This window comes from Neoarius graeffei, chromosome 12 (assembly GCF_027579695.1).
Source record: "Neoarius graeffei isolate fNeoGra1 chromosome 12, fNeoGra1.pri, whole genome shotgun sequence".
Lineage (NCBI taxonomy): Eukaryota > Metazoa > Chordata > Actinopteri > Siluriformes > Ariidae > Neoarius > Neoarius graeffei.
This window is the reverse complement of record NC_083580.1, coordinates 38,012,351-38,026,031: the sequence shown is the minus strand read 5'-3', so window position 1 is coordinate 38,026,031 and position 13,681 is coordinate 38,012,351. Positions and strand designations below refer to the sequence as shown.

The window sequence follows — 13,681 nt, the reverse complement described above, 5'->3', positions numbered from 1 at the left end:
TGACCCAGTGCCACTGGCAGCCATGCATGCCCAAGCCATCACACTGCCTCTGCCGTGTTTTACAGATGATGTGGTATGCTTTGGATCATGAGCTGTACCACGCCTTCGCCATACTTTTTTCTTTCCATCATTCTGGTAGAGGTTGATCTTGGTTTCATCTGTCCAAAGAATGTTCTTCCAGAACTGTGCTGGCTTTTTTAGATGTTTTTTAGCAAAGTCCAATCTAGCCTTTTGAGGCTTATGAGTGGCTTGCACCGTGCCGTGAACCCTCTGTATTTACTTTCATGCAGTCTTCTCTTTATGGTAGATTTGGATATTGATACGCCTACCTCCTGGAGAGTGTTGTTCACTTGGTTGGCTGTTGTGAAGGGGTTTCTCTTCACCATGGAAATTATTCTGCGATCATCCACTACTGTTGTCTTCTGTGAGTGTCCAGGTCTTTTTGCATTGAGTTCACCAGTTCTTTCTTTCTTTCTTTCTTTCTTTCTTTCTTTTTCTTTCTTTCTCAGGATGTACCAAACTGTAGATTTTGCCACTCCTAATATTGTAGCAATTTCTCGGATGGGTTTTTTCTGTTTTCGCAGCTTAAGGATGGCTTGTTTCACCTGCATGGAGAGCTCCTTTGACCGCATGTTTTCTTCACAGCAAGATCTTCCAAATGCAAGCACCACACCTCAAATCAATTCCAGGCCTTTTATCTGCTTAATTGAGAATGACATAACGAAGGAATTGCCCACACCTGCCCATGAAATAGCATTTGAGTCAATTGTCCAATTACTTTTGGTCCCTTTAAAAACAGGGTGGCACATGTTAAGGAGCTGAAGCTCCTAAACCCTTCATCCAGTTTTAATGTGGATATCCTCAAATGAAAGCTGAAAGTCTGGAATTTATGTCCATGTCCATTATATAACTACAACCTGAATATGTTTCAGTAAACAGGTAAAAAAACAAAATTTGTGTCAGTGTCCAAATATATATGGACCTAACTGTGTGTGTATATACATACACACACACACGCATATATGTGTGTGTGTATATATATATATATATATATATATATATATATATATATATATATATAATTTGTGTGTGTGTGTGTGTGTATATATATATATATATATATATATATATATATATATATATATATATATATATATATATATAATTTGTGTGTGTGTGTGTGTGTATATATATATATATTTGTGTGTGTGCGTGCACCTCTCTGGCAGAGTACTCACTTCACACATTTTGTATCACTTCTATCCTAGCTCGAAGAGTGTGGAAAAACTACCTCCCTGCAATCAATGGCATTGTCTTTCTTGTTGATTGTGTAGACCACCTGAGACTGGCAGAATCCAAAACAGAACTTGATGTGAGTCCGTCCTCCCCCCACTTCAAAATGTTTTTCTTGAATCCTTTATATCTCACAAGCCTAATAGATGTGTAAAAATAAGATTATGCGAGGAGATAAAATTAATCTTGTGAAATATCAGAATTGTGGCCAAATAGAAAACAATAGCATGTTAACAGCTGTAAAAACATAAATATGGATGATTTGGAGAGCTTAAAGCCCTTGCATTTAACTGTTAAGCAAATACAAGGGAATTCATGGGTACCGGGAACATAATTGATGTTTCTTGTGCAGTGCTCCTCTCTTCTTTGACTTATCTTTGTCATTTCAGGATAACTTAATTTGGACTTAGGAATTTATTCTTGTAATATTAACCTTTTTTTTTTAAATTAAGTCCAGCAGCACTTGGATTGGATTAAATTCTGAATCATGTTCCAGTTCTGCCTTACTGCCCCATAGTCAGCCAGGGAATGTCCGAACCAGATACTGCACAGGTGCACTAGTTGGCTAGAAGACAGGGCATGTTGAATGTCAAAGCAGAGATGCCAAGGGGAGGACCCTAATGGCTGGGAGAATGAGGTCATACAGAGGGAGATCGTGCAATAATGAGTGTACCACTCTGTCATAGTAGTGATGTACACAGTCCTGTAGGTTGTGGAAAAACTCAAATCACAGTGTGACTGAGAGGTGAGTGCAACAATTAAAGTTCACTGGTGGAAAGCCCAGGAGTGATTGTAAACAATGCTAACAAGCTGATGAGGAAACCCAAGTGTAGCTAATAGCCACAGATGGGCTCCAGAAATGATGAACATATTCGTCTCTGGTCTCAGTGTGTGGACATTTTGACAGCCAGTGTCTGACTGCAAATTGAACAGATTTTGCAAGGGAACATGGCTATCCAGCAGTTTACCCAAAGCATAACAGGAAAGTGCAGATAGTCTTGGCCAGTGTTTCTTAACTGGTGCATTGCAACCCAAAAGTGGGCCACAGGCCCTTTTAAGATTATTTTCTTCCCAGAAGTCTTTAACAAACTTTGCTAAATGCAAATGCTAAAACATAAAATGAAAAACTGAAAAAAATGACAAGCAAATTGTTTCAGAAAAAGTAAAAATAAATAAGAATAATAAAGGAATGCTCACTGTAGCCAATAAAAATTTCAGTCATGTGCGTCAAATAAAATTCTGCCCATTTTGGCACTAATTCACCTGTAAACAATCGTTGCTAGCATTTGATACATGGAGTGAAATTCCCTCTCCCTATAAAAGGTGTGTGTGTGTGGGGGGGGGGGAACTACGCAAAGTAAACGAAAACATGACAAGCATAGCTTGTGCAGTTAGGTATGAATTTTGATGGTTTCATGCTTTTCAGTCTATAAAATTATTTAGTGACAAAACACTCAAGCCATACAGGGAGTGCAGAATTATTAGGCAAATGAGTATGTTGACCACATTACCCTCTCTATGCATGTTGGCCTACTCCAAGCTGCATAGGCTTGAAAGCCTCCTACCAATTAAGCATACCAGGTGATGTGCATCTCTGTAATGAAAAGGGGTGTGGTCTAATGACATCAACACCCTATATCAGGTGTGCAAAATTATTAGGCAACTTCCTTTCCTTTGGCAAAATGGGTCAGAAGAGGGATTTGACGGACTCAGAAAAGTAAAAAATAGTGACATATATTGCAAAGGGATGGAGCACTCTTAAAATTGCCCAGCTTTTGAAGCGTGACCATCGAACAATCAAGCGCTTCATTCAAAATAGTCAACAGGGTCGCAAGAAGCGCGTTGAAAAAAAAAGGCGCAAACTAACTGCCCGTGAACTGAGGAAAGTCAAGCGTGAAGCTGCCAAGATGCCACTCGCCACCAGTTTTGCCATATTTCAGAGCTGCAACATCACTGGAGTGTCAAAAAGCACAAGGTGTGCAATACTCAGGGACACGGCCAAGGTAACAAAGGCTGAAAAACGACCACCACTGAACAAGACACACAAGATGAAACGTCAAGACTGGGCCAAGAAGTATCACAAGACTGATTTTTCTAAGGTCTTATGGACAGATGAAATGAGAGTGAGTCTTGATGGGCCAGATGGATGGGCTTGTGGCTGGATCAGCAAAGGGCAGAGAGCTCCAGTCCGACTCAGACGCCAGCAAGGTGGAGGTGGGGTACTGGTATGGGCTGGTATCATCAAAGATGAGCTTGTGGGACCTTTTCGGGTTGAGGATGGTGTCAAGCTCAACTCCCAGTCCTATTGTCAGTTTTTGGAAGACACCTTCTTCAAGCAGTGGTACAGGAAGAAGTCAGCATCCTTCAAGAAAAACATGATTTTCATGCAGGACAATGCTCCATCACACGCATCCAAGTACTCCACAGCATGGCTGGCCAGAAAGGGTCTAAAGGAAGAAAGATTAATGACGTGGCCTCCTTGTTCACCTGATCTGAACCCCATAGAAAACCTGTGGTCCCTCATCAAATGTGAGATCTACAAGGAGGGGAAACACTACACATCTCTGAACAGTGTCTGGGAGGCTGTGGTTGCTGCTGCACGCAATGTTGATCGCAAACAGATCAAAACACTGACCGAATCCCTGGATGGCAGGCTTTTGAGTGTCCTTGTAAAGAAAGGCGGCTATATTAGTCACTGATTTTTTTTTTTTTTTTTGAATGCCAGCAATGTATATTAGTGAATGTTGAGTTGTTATATTGGTTTCCCTGGTGAAAATAAATGAGTGAAATGGGTATATATTTGTTTTTTGTTAAGTTGCCTAATAATTATGCACAGTTATAGTCACCTGCACACACAGATATCCTCCTAAGATAGCTAAAACTAAGAAAGCCCTACTCCAACTTCCAAAAATACTCAGCTTTGATATTTATGAGTCTTTTGGGTTCATCAAGAACATAGTTGTTTTTCAGTAATAAAACTAATCCTCAAAAATACAACTTGCCTAATAATTCTGCACTCCCTGTAAAGACACGCTTGTTGAACATCCTCTCCCCCCCCCAAAAAAAAAAAAAGAAAGAAAGCAACAGGATCTGGACAAAAAAAATTAACAAAAACGTGCAGTGTTGAGGAGCAAACACTCCATGCATCATACAAATTCGCTTATCATATTTCCAAATATGGCGGCACGGTGGTGTAGTGGTTAGCGCTGTCGCCTCACAGCAAGAAGGTCCTGGGTTCGAGCCCCATGGCCGGCGAGGGCCTTTCTGTGTGGAGTTTGCATGTTCTCCCCGTGTCCGCGTGGGTTTCATCCGGGTGCTCCGGTTTCCCCCACAGTCCAAAGACATGCAGGTTAGGTTAACTGGCGACTCTAAATTGACCGTAGGTGTGATTGTGAGTGTGAATGGTTGTCTGTGTCTATGTGTCAGCCCTGTGATGACCTGGCGACTTGTCCAGGGTGTACCCCGCCTTTCGCCCATAGTCAGCTGGGATAGGCTCCAGCTTGCCTGCGACCCTGTAGAAGGATAAAGTGGCTAGAGATAATGAGATGAGATATTTCCAAATACAAAAAGATCCCCACAGTTACAGAGGATCTTGTTTTACCCACTGCTTTCAACATGGCCAGGGAGCTCCTCAACACTAATCTGCCAAAAATCAGTTGGAAAAAAAATCATCTCCAGTGACCCCATACAGAAGAGAATTTTATTTTTTATTTTATTAAGCTTCCACCTCCGATACAATAAACAAACGTATAATAAATTAAAAAAAAAAGGTGGGGGTCATACAACAGAGCTAGGCTCCAATAACAGTGTGCCCTATAATAATAATAAAAAAGGGGGGGAAAGATGCATATACATATAAAAAAAACTAAAGAATAGATATAAATACATCACAAAAAACAAACTAAAAAATAGTAATCTTTACTTAATTGATATTCAAAAGCCCATTCACCAGAAGCCTAAAAATATTCGCCTCACAGAAACGTACTTGTGGATAGCACGAATTAAAATATATTCTAAAATCTTATAACAAAAGAATATAAAATTTACAATTATAATATTCCAATTACTATGGCCTAATATTGTTTATAATATTATTTATGTTTAAAAACTGACTGAAAATCTCTAAATCTACTCAATAACAAGAAGCATTAGTTGTTAAAATATTTCGGGAAGAGCAGCACTTAAGGCAAATGGATTTCCAAGTATTAAAAGCATTAATGTCAAAAGCATTGTTAAAAGCATTAGTATAGTAAGTAATTAACTGAGATTTAAATTGATTAACAGATCTACAAGAACGTAAAGAAACAGGCAGGGTGTTCCAAAGCTTAGGCAATCTATTAAAATAACTAGTCTGAAAAATTTAGTTCGGCACTTTGGAATTATCAAATCAAAAGCAGAACTGTTATGAGTAGTGCGAAATGGCACCCTAGGTTTAATAAATTCATGAATCGGAAAGTCTAAGCGTCCTAAATGACACTTAAAGTAGACCAGCAAATCACTGATTTCATGACGATAAGATATTGGCAGTAAATTCAATTTAACTAATCGGGCTTACTAATAGTATCTCTCCATTTTAAATTTAAAATGAACTTTGTTGCCCTCCTCTGTATACTTTCGAGTTTAGAGACATTACCTATCGAATGGGGTGCCCATATTTCACTAGCATAATCTATATTTGATCTTACATAAGCTAGATATAACAACCTTCTAGTGGATAAATCAAAACTACAAGGGTTATGCCCACGTAGAAAACCCAGCATGTGATCACATTTAGAAATAACATAATTAACATGTGTGTCCCATTTTAAATCACAAGAAATTATAACACCCAAATCCTTCTGTGAAGATACACAAGCTAAAGAGTCAGAATAAAAGGTATGTCCAAGGACATCAAAGCAGCAGAAGGTAGCATGCATTGAGGCAAGTGATTATTATACATTCAAACTAGATGAATCAATAGATGTATCCAATTATGCCATCTTGATTTTGAGACACACTTCAAAATGAAATCACATCAGGTTTCCTATTGATTTGCACAGGCTATGGTTTCAGCTCTGTTCTTGTTAACTGCAGTTAATTATCATTCAAATTATTTTTTACACTGTTTTGATTGGTTGAGCGAACTGTAAATAACTATTGACAAATAATGGTCTGCTCATGTGCATTACAGTAGAAAGCCATTTTGCTGCAAATAATGGTCTGCTCATGCAAAGTCATTTCATACTTTAGTGAACGTGGCTCAATTTCTTTATCATTTGACTCGTCACGCACTTGATAATCAGTATTTAAAAAAAAAAGTTGAATGATAAAATTATTTTTGAACTCTGCACAAAATATTGTGATTTGTTAGTGTCTCACAAACAATTATTTGCCTCTGCCTTCTGCATCAGCAAATAATTAATTGCTTGCTTGCTGTTAGGTTTTGATCTGTCTTTACCGAAGGAGGTTGAATTGACAAAGTATGATCTAGGAGTGTAGACCTCTGCCACCTAAGAAATTCTGCCTCATGGATCATCTCATCTCATCTCATTATCTCTAGCCGCTTTATCCTTCTACAGGGTCGCAGGCAAGCTGGAGCCTATCCCAGCTGACTATGGGCGAAAGGCGGGGTACACCCTGGACAAGTCGCCAGGTCATCACAGGGCTGACACATAGACACAGACAACCATTCACACTCACATTCACACCTACGGTCAATTTAGAGTCACCAGTCAACCTAACCTGCATGTCTTTGGACTGTGGGGGAAACCGGAGCACCCGGAGGAAACCCACGCGGACACGGGGAGAACATGCAAACTCCACACAGAAAGGCCCTTGCCGGCCCCGGGGCTCGAACCCAGGACCTTCTTGCTGTGAGGCGACAGCGCTAACCACTACACCACCGTGCCGCCCCCTCATGGATCAATCTTGGAGTAAATAGTCACTGACGCAGACACAGCTGCTCAGAGAGGTTTCTCAGTTTATTGTAGAACAAACATATTCACATTAAGAGTGTGTTTTTAGCTATGTGATTGGATGATGTGATTGATTGATTGAAGCTAAGTTATCTACATTTAACATAAGTGGATGATGAAGCATAACATGTATGTAACACATCAGGATCATAGTCTTATGAAAAGAAGAAAGACATTACTGGTCAATATCACCTTCATTAAGCAGAGAGCAGAATGTGTGAGTGTAGAAAAATCTCAAGGATTTAACTTGACCAAAACAAGTAGCAGTCAGAACATCCTGCCCTTCCTGTTCCAGATTCAAGAACAATTAAAGCCGCTAGCGGTCTTGACGGGCCCTCGCACGTGTGGTTCCGCAACCCAGGACATTCTGCCACCCAACAAAACAGTCACGTGTCATATATTCATCAAATGTTCAAAGGTGATGTGCATGTTGCAAATGCCATGACTGCTTGACGGATGAGAGATAGACAGACAAAGACTGTAAGAGTGTGTGTGTGTTTCTGTGGTGTGAAAATGTACATTTATATATGTACAAAACTATACATGTGTCTCCTCCTTATCTCTATCTCACGCTGTAATCTTAAGTCATCTTAGCTTTCCTGTGTCTGCAGAGTGTGTGTGTGTACATGCAGAGTTTTCATATGTCTGCAACAAAATGCACAATGATGGCAGGTCACTATTATTGTGTGTGTGTGTCTGTTTGTCAGATGGAGAGAGAGAGAGAGAGAAAAAGTGTGTGTGAAAGAGCGTGTGCTCATAGATGTTGCATGTGCATGTGAGTGCATACTTGAGTGTATGTGTGTATGCATAAATATGCATATGACTGTGTGTATGAGTGTGCACAGGATTGTATATGTTACCCATTCTCATGAGTATTCGTGTGTGTATATGATTGCAAGTGTGTGTGTGTGTGTGTGTGTGTGTGCGCGCGCATATGCGTGTGTGCGCTACATGTATATGAGTGTGAGTGTGTTGGTGGCACAATGTCAGGCATGTCATAGATCAATCCGTCAAAGCATTGAAAATTTTTGGCACATTTCCTGCTTGGCCAGATGGTGATACTGTGCTAGGCATGTGATTGAGATGTGTCAATATCATCAGACTCACGATATCCAATATTTTGTAAAGTTTCAGATCAATCCATCAATGAATTGAACATTTTTTCCCCATTTCCTGCTTGGCCAGATGGTGGCACTGTGCTAGGCATCTGAATTACACGTGAATATCATCACAATCATAATACACAATATTTTGTAAAGTGTCAGATCAATCAGTTAATGCATTGCCAATTTCTGGCACATTTCCTGCTTGGCCAGGTGGTGGCGCTATAACAGGCAGGCCCATGGGGCATCAGGTTATCATAACAATCATAATATCTATTGAAGTAAGAAGTGTCCGACCATACAGTCAATGCACTGTGGCTTTCTGACATGTTTCCTGTTTATGTGGCAAGATATTAAAATCATAAGGCCATTTCAACATATTACAAGATATCAAAAATCCCTTCGCAATTTAATATCAGTGACATCTTGGCATCACGTATAACAAATTTTACATGAATCTCATGAACCGTCTAGGAGGAGCATGTTAAAATTCATCATGTGTCAAAACACACATATTCAAAACCCTATTCTTTCCTTGGCCAGTTGGTGGTGCCATACCAGACAGGCATATTGGGTGTCTAGATGTCATAATAATCACATTCTCTAATAACCTGAAAGGTTTCAGCCAAATCGTTAAATGTATTATGACTTCATGACACATTTCCCGTTTATGTGGTGAGTATTAAAATTCATAATATTGCCATTTCAACATATTGCAACATATCAAAAATCCCTTCGCAATTCAACATCAGCAATATCTTGGCATCGTGTTTGCCAAGTTTGACATGAATCTGATGAACCGTCTAGGAGGAGTACGTTAAAAATGACCATGTGTCCAAACGCATATAAGCCCAATTACCTCACTTCCTGTTGGACGTGGCTAATGCAATGTATATACGAAAGTTGTTCGTCTTGGGATGAACTACATATGTACCGAATTTGGTATGCGTAGCTGAAACTATATGCCAATCCAAGGACTCCATGACATTAAGGGGCACTATGAAGTCCCTGGGCCATACATCTGTGGCTGAGAAGCGGTTACAATGACTGACGTGTGTATCAAATTTCATGAGTTTTCGTGCATGGGAAATGCCTCAAAAAAAGCCAAGCGCGACAGAAAAAAAAAATCCTTCGAAAAACAAAAGGGTCTTCGCACCGAACAGTGCTCGGGCCCTAAATAGCAATCAGACCAGCCTGTACCAGTTTAAAGCATGCCAAACATATATTTCCATCACTCACCACCACTAATAAATCACAATATTTTCTTCAACTTTGTCCAATAGTTGCTTATGATGTTTATGCATTTAAGTGTTTTTAGAGAACCCCAAATCAGAAAAAGTTGGAATGGTATATTGAAATTAAAACTGAAAACTATGATTTGTAAATAATATTTGACCTGTATTGCATTCAGCACAATCCCAAAGCACATTTGATGTTTTACCTCATGAATCCTCCCCCCCCAAAAAAAAAAAAAAAAAAAAAAAAAAAAAAACACATTTCACATTTTAAAATAGTTGGGGTGGTAAAGCATTTTATCACTTTAATATTTCCATTCTTTCTCACAACACTTAAAAGTTGTTTAGGAACTGAAGACACCAAGCGATGAAGTGTTTCCGGTATTATTCTGTCTTATTCTTCTTGCAAACAAGTTTTAAAGTGCTAGTTTAACAAAAATTACATCCTAAAATCCCGGGTTTTGTGTGTGATATGCTCAAATAGGTTGTAAAGTTCACTGATTAAAAAAAAATGGTTTGAAAAATAATTTTGTTGCATCTGAATTCTGTTCCAAAAATCACTAAAAGCTTGTCCGCCATTATTAGGTCGCAGCGATTTACAGGTCAGCGGCGCTGCATGTGTGACGTCATATGCGCCACTGCCTTCTTTTGTGTCCACACAGACTCTATACTATTCTCTACAATGGCATGCATTCTTGATAGCAGAGCTCCATACTTAAGAAAATATGGACTTCCGGTTTCGGCCATGTTGGAGTAGGCAGCAGGTGTGAAGAGCTCTGACCTAACTTGTATTTTACTTTATCAAATTTAATATCTGTATCTCAGGACTGGATATATATTCGTATCTTATTGTGTTACATGGCCATACACAGTTAATGACCTCTTCCAGACAAAGACAGGCTACTTTGAAGACCACGCGGAACACAATTGCTAACAAGCTAGCAGCCATGGCCTCTCCTGCTAGTGACCGCTGTTCCAAAAGCGATGGAATAACTATGACACAGCTGGTGGAGGAACTGTCCAAACAACGTGCTAGTCTAAAAGAAGATATTTCTACGCTTATTCAGGAATCCCTTGGGCCATTGCAGACTTCGGTGAATGCCCTAAAAGAAACATTGGACATCTTTCAACAACGACTGACTGCAACGGAATCCCTTGCAGGGGATAATTTTGACAAGATACTTTCAACTGAAACAGCTGTCAAAACTCTACAAACCCAGAATGCTGCTCTTCTGGATTGTATTGAAGATTTGGAGAATCGGTCGCACAGAACCAATTTGAGGATTGTTAATGTTCCAGAACACATTGAGGGTGTTGAGGACACCGTTAAATTTGTGTCGAATATGTTGATGGAGATCACTGCTTGAGTCTGCCCCAATTCTGGAGAGAGCGCACAGAGTGGGCAAAAAGCCTGATAGGGCTGGACTACCCCCGCGTCCGTTTGTGGTATGTTTTCACCAATGCCAAGAGAGAGAACGGCTACTGCAATGGGCTAGGCGGCATACAGCTACTTATCAGAATGCTACCCTGAGGATATATCCAGACTTCAGCGTCAGTCTATCTAGGAGACGTGCGGGCTTCAAGGACATTAAACAAGCCTTATTCGTGAAGGGTAAAAAATTCCAGTTACTTTATCCAGCCATCCTACGGGTCATACATAACGGACATACCTTCAAATTCAACACACCAGAGGACGCCGAGGCTTTCTATGACCAGGAGGTGATGGGTGAGAATATTCAGGACTGAACGGACTTTGGACTGGTGAGGTGGCCTAGTGCTTTTTGACTGGATGCTAGCTTGTTGCTAATGCACCTGAAAGACTTTTCTACACGCAGACAGAGAATTGGAACTTGTCACTTTTTGGTAAACTTCTATTTTTCATAATCCATTGGGTTATAGGGACTAATAGACCAGTTATTGAACTTTTTTCTGGTGTTATTCTTACTTATTGTTTCAAGTGATGGTCACCGGCTGCCACCTGTTGGAAATATTGCTCACTTGCTAATGCTAATCTGCCGATTCTTTTTTTTTTTTGCCTTTGATGTATGCAGTCGACATAACGGATGGAAGATTTGGTTTGATTATTTGTGCTTGGTTGCTAACGTTTTATTCTGAGAACTGTTCCATTTTAAATTGCTATTGTTATTATAAATGGTCAAAGGCTCTTCATAGTTTTTGGTAGGAGAGGGTGTACCGGAAGGTTCAAGAGTTAGAAGATAGCCTGCAGTCTGCCTATGTTCTAGAGGCAGACATAGGAAATGTTCTGCTGAGGGTTGGGAAGGGACTAATCTCTAAGACGACTGATATTTTATTTTTTACTGAATAGGGATTGTATACTGCTATAGGGGATTTCTTTTCTTTTGTATGATGCTGTTTTTTGAGTTTACTGACAGATATTATGGGGCGCATTCTCCTTTTCTTTTTAACATAATATGTCTTGTGATTATAAATAATGTCAGGGCTGAAATAGGTGTAACACCAACCCGCTTTGTTACTTCAAATGTAAAAGGAATGAATGGGCCTAATAAGAGAGCTAAGATATTTTCCCATTTAAAGAGATTACATGCGGAAATAATATTTTTACAAGAAACACATTTGACAATAGCAGATCAAGTCAGGCTTAGGAAGAACTGGGTTGGACAGAGTTTTCATTCTAATTTCAATGTTAAAGCACATGGGACTGCTATATTAATTCATAAAAAAATACTGTTTACCCCATCCCAAACAATCTCAGACCCCCAAGGGCGATTTGTCATAGTATCAGGGTCACTCTTTAATACTCCAGTAGTACTAGCAAGTATATATGCCCCAAATTGGGATGATGTCAGCTTTATAAATAAGCTCACTTCTCTTTTTCTGAATTTGGATTCACATAGTTTAATTTTTGCTGGTGACTTTAACACTGTTATGGATCCAGCCATGGACCGCTCTAGCCCGAAGACTTTAACACGCTTCAAAATGTCTCAAGCTCTTGGCGAGTTTGTTGAGAAAACCGGATGTGTTGATCCTTGGAGGTTCTTCTATCCTCATAATAAGGAATTCTCCTATTTCTTGCACGTTCACCATACGTATAGTAGTAGAGATGCACCGATACCACATTTGTGAAAACCGATACGAGTATGAGTACTATCATTTCAGTACTTGCCGATACCGAGTACTACCGATACTGATACTGTTGATGTTTTCTAACTGGAGTGATCATGCACACGGGTTCACATTGACAATCTTCGCTGCTCCAGAAGCGCAGAGTAGCCTTGAGTCCACGTCACACAGCCAGACAGCGCCTCTTCACGGTAGCGCTTATCTTTTGCAACATTGTTACAATAATGTTGCAAAACCTAAGCGCTGCTGCGCTAGGCCTACTAGGCCTACATAACAATGTTGCAAAAGAAGCGCTACCGTGAAATGAAGAGGCGCTGTCTGCTGGCAGTGTAACGTGGACTACAAGGCTATCTGCGCTTCCGTGTGCAACCTCTCTCAATTGTCGCGCAATATTCACTCCCAGAAAACTACACTCATTGCAAATAGCCTACACAAAGAATTAAATATTTAGCTGCTGCAATTTCTGAAAAAGGCTGCTATTTATTTGGATTAGATTACAATGTCCAACTTTCGAAGTCAAGAAAGACTTGCACTCTTGCAACATGTAAGACCGATTGTTGATGAAGGGAGGAGAGAGCAGTGAGTTACCACATGCAGCGTGATCATTTCACTCCGCTGGTCACTTACCCCCTCTATCATCGGCCTTCCGCAACATTGCGGTCTTGGTTGACTTAAGGGTTGTTCTGGTGGTGCGCTTAAACTACTCCAATTACATTTAGCAACAAGACAAGGGCGTGAAAGGGAGGAGCAGTGACCATCGCAACATCACAGAGAGCGCACAAGATAACAGTGGCGGCCGGCGACGATGTATTATTTAATTTCCATCGCCAGTAATGCAGACTAAAATATGCCCCCCCCCCCTCATGTGCATGTGCGCACATCCTGCTGTGTGCTGCAGGAGAGTTGAATGCCTCGAGCACGCTCTTGTTCAGTCGCAGAACTTGTTAGGCAGACGCTGTTGCTGTCCATTCGCAACATCGCGTCCCGTGCTCGT

The 13,681-nt window shown here is 40.2% G+C and overlaps 1 protein-coding gene across 10 annotated transcripts in view; it reads left to right on the top strand.

The window, feature by feature from the left end:
• sar1b (secretion associated, Ras related GTPase 1B) overlaps window positions 1–13,681 on the top strand; it is a 291,304-nt gene that overhangs the window by 95,867 nt on the left and 181,756 nt on the right. For 9 of the 10 annotated variants that reach the window (XR_009655731.1, XM_060935857.1, XM_060935860.1 and 6 more), the window contains exon 5: window positions 1,269–1,372. Coding sequence is in view for 9 of the 10 variants with exons in the window: in XM_060935857.1 (XP_060791840.1) it covers window positions 1,269–1,372 (104 nt within the window). In the remaining variant the exon portion in view is untranslated. Of the gene's footprint in view, window positions 1–1,268; window positions 1,373–7,542; window positions 7,666–13,681 lie in introns of all 10 variants that reach the window. The other variant, XM_060935856.1, reaches the window with a different exon arrangement.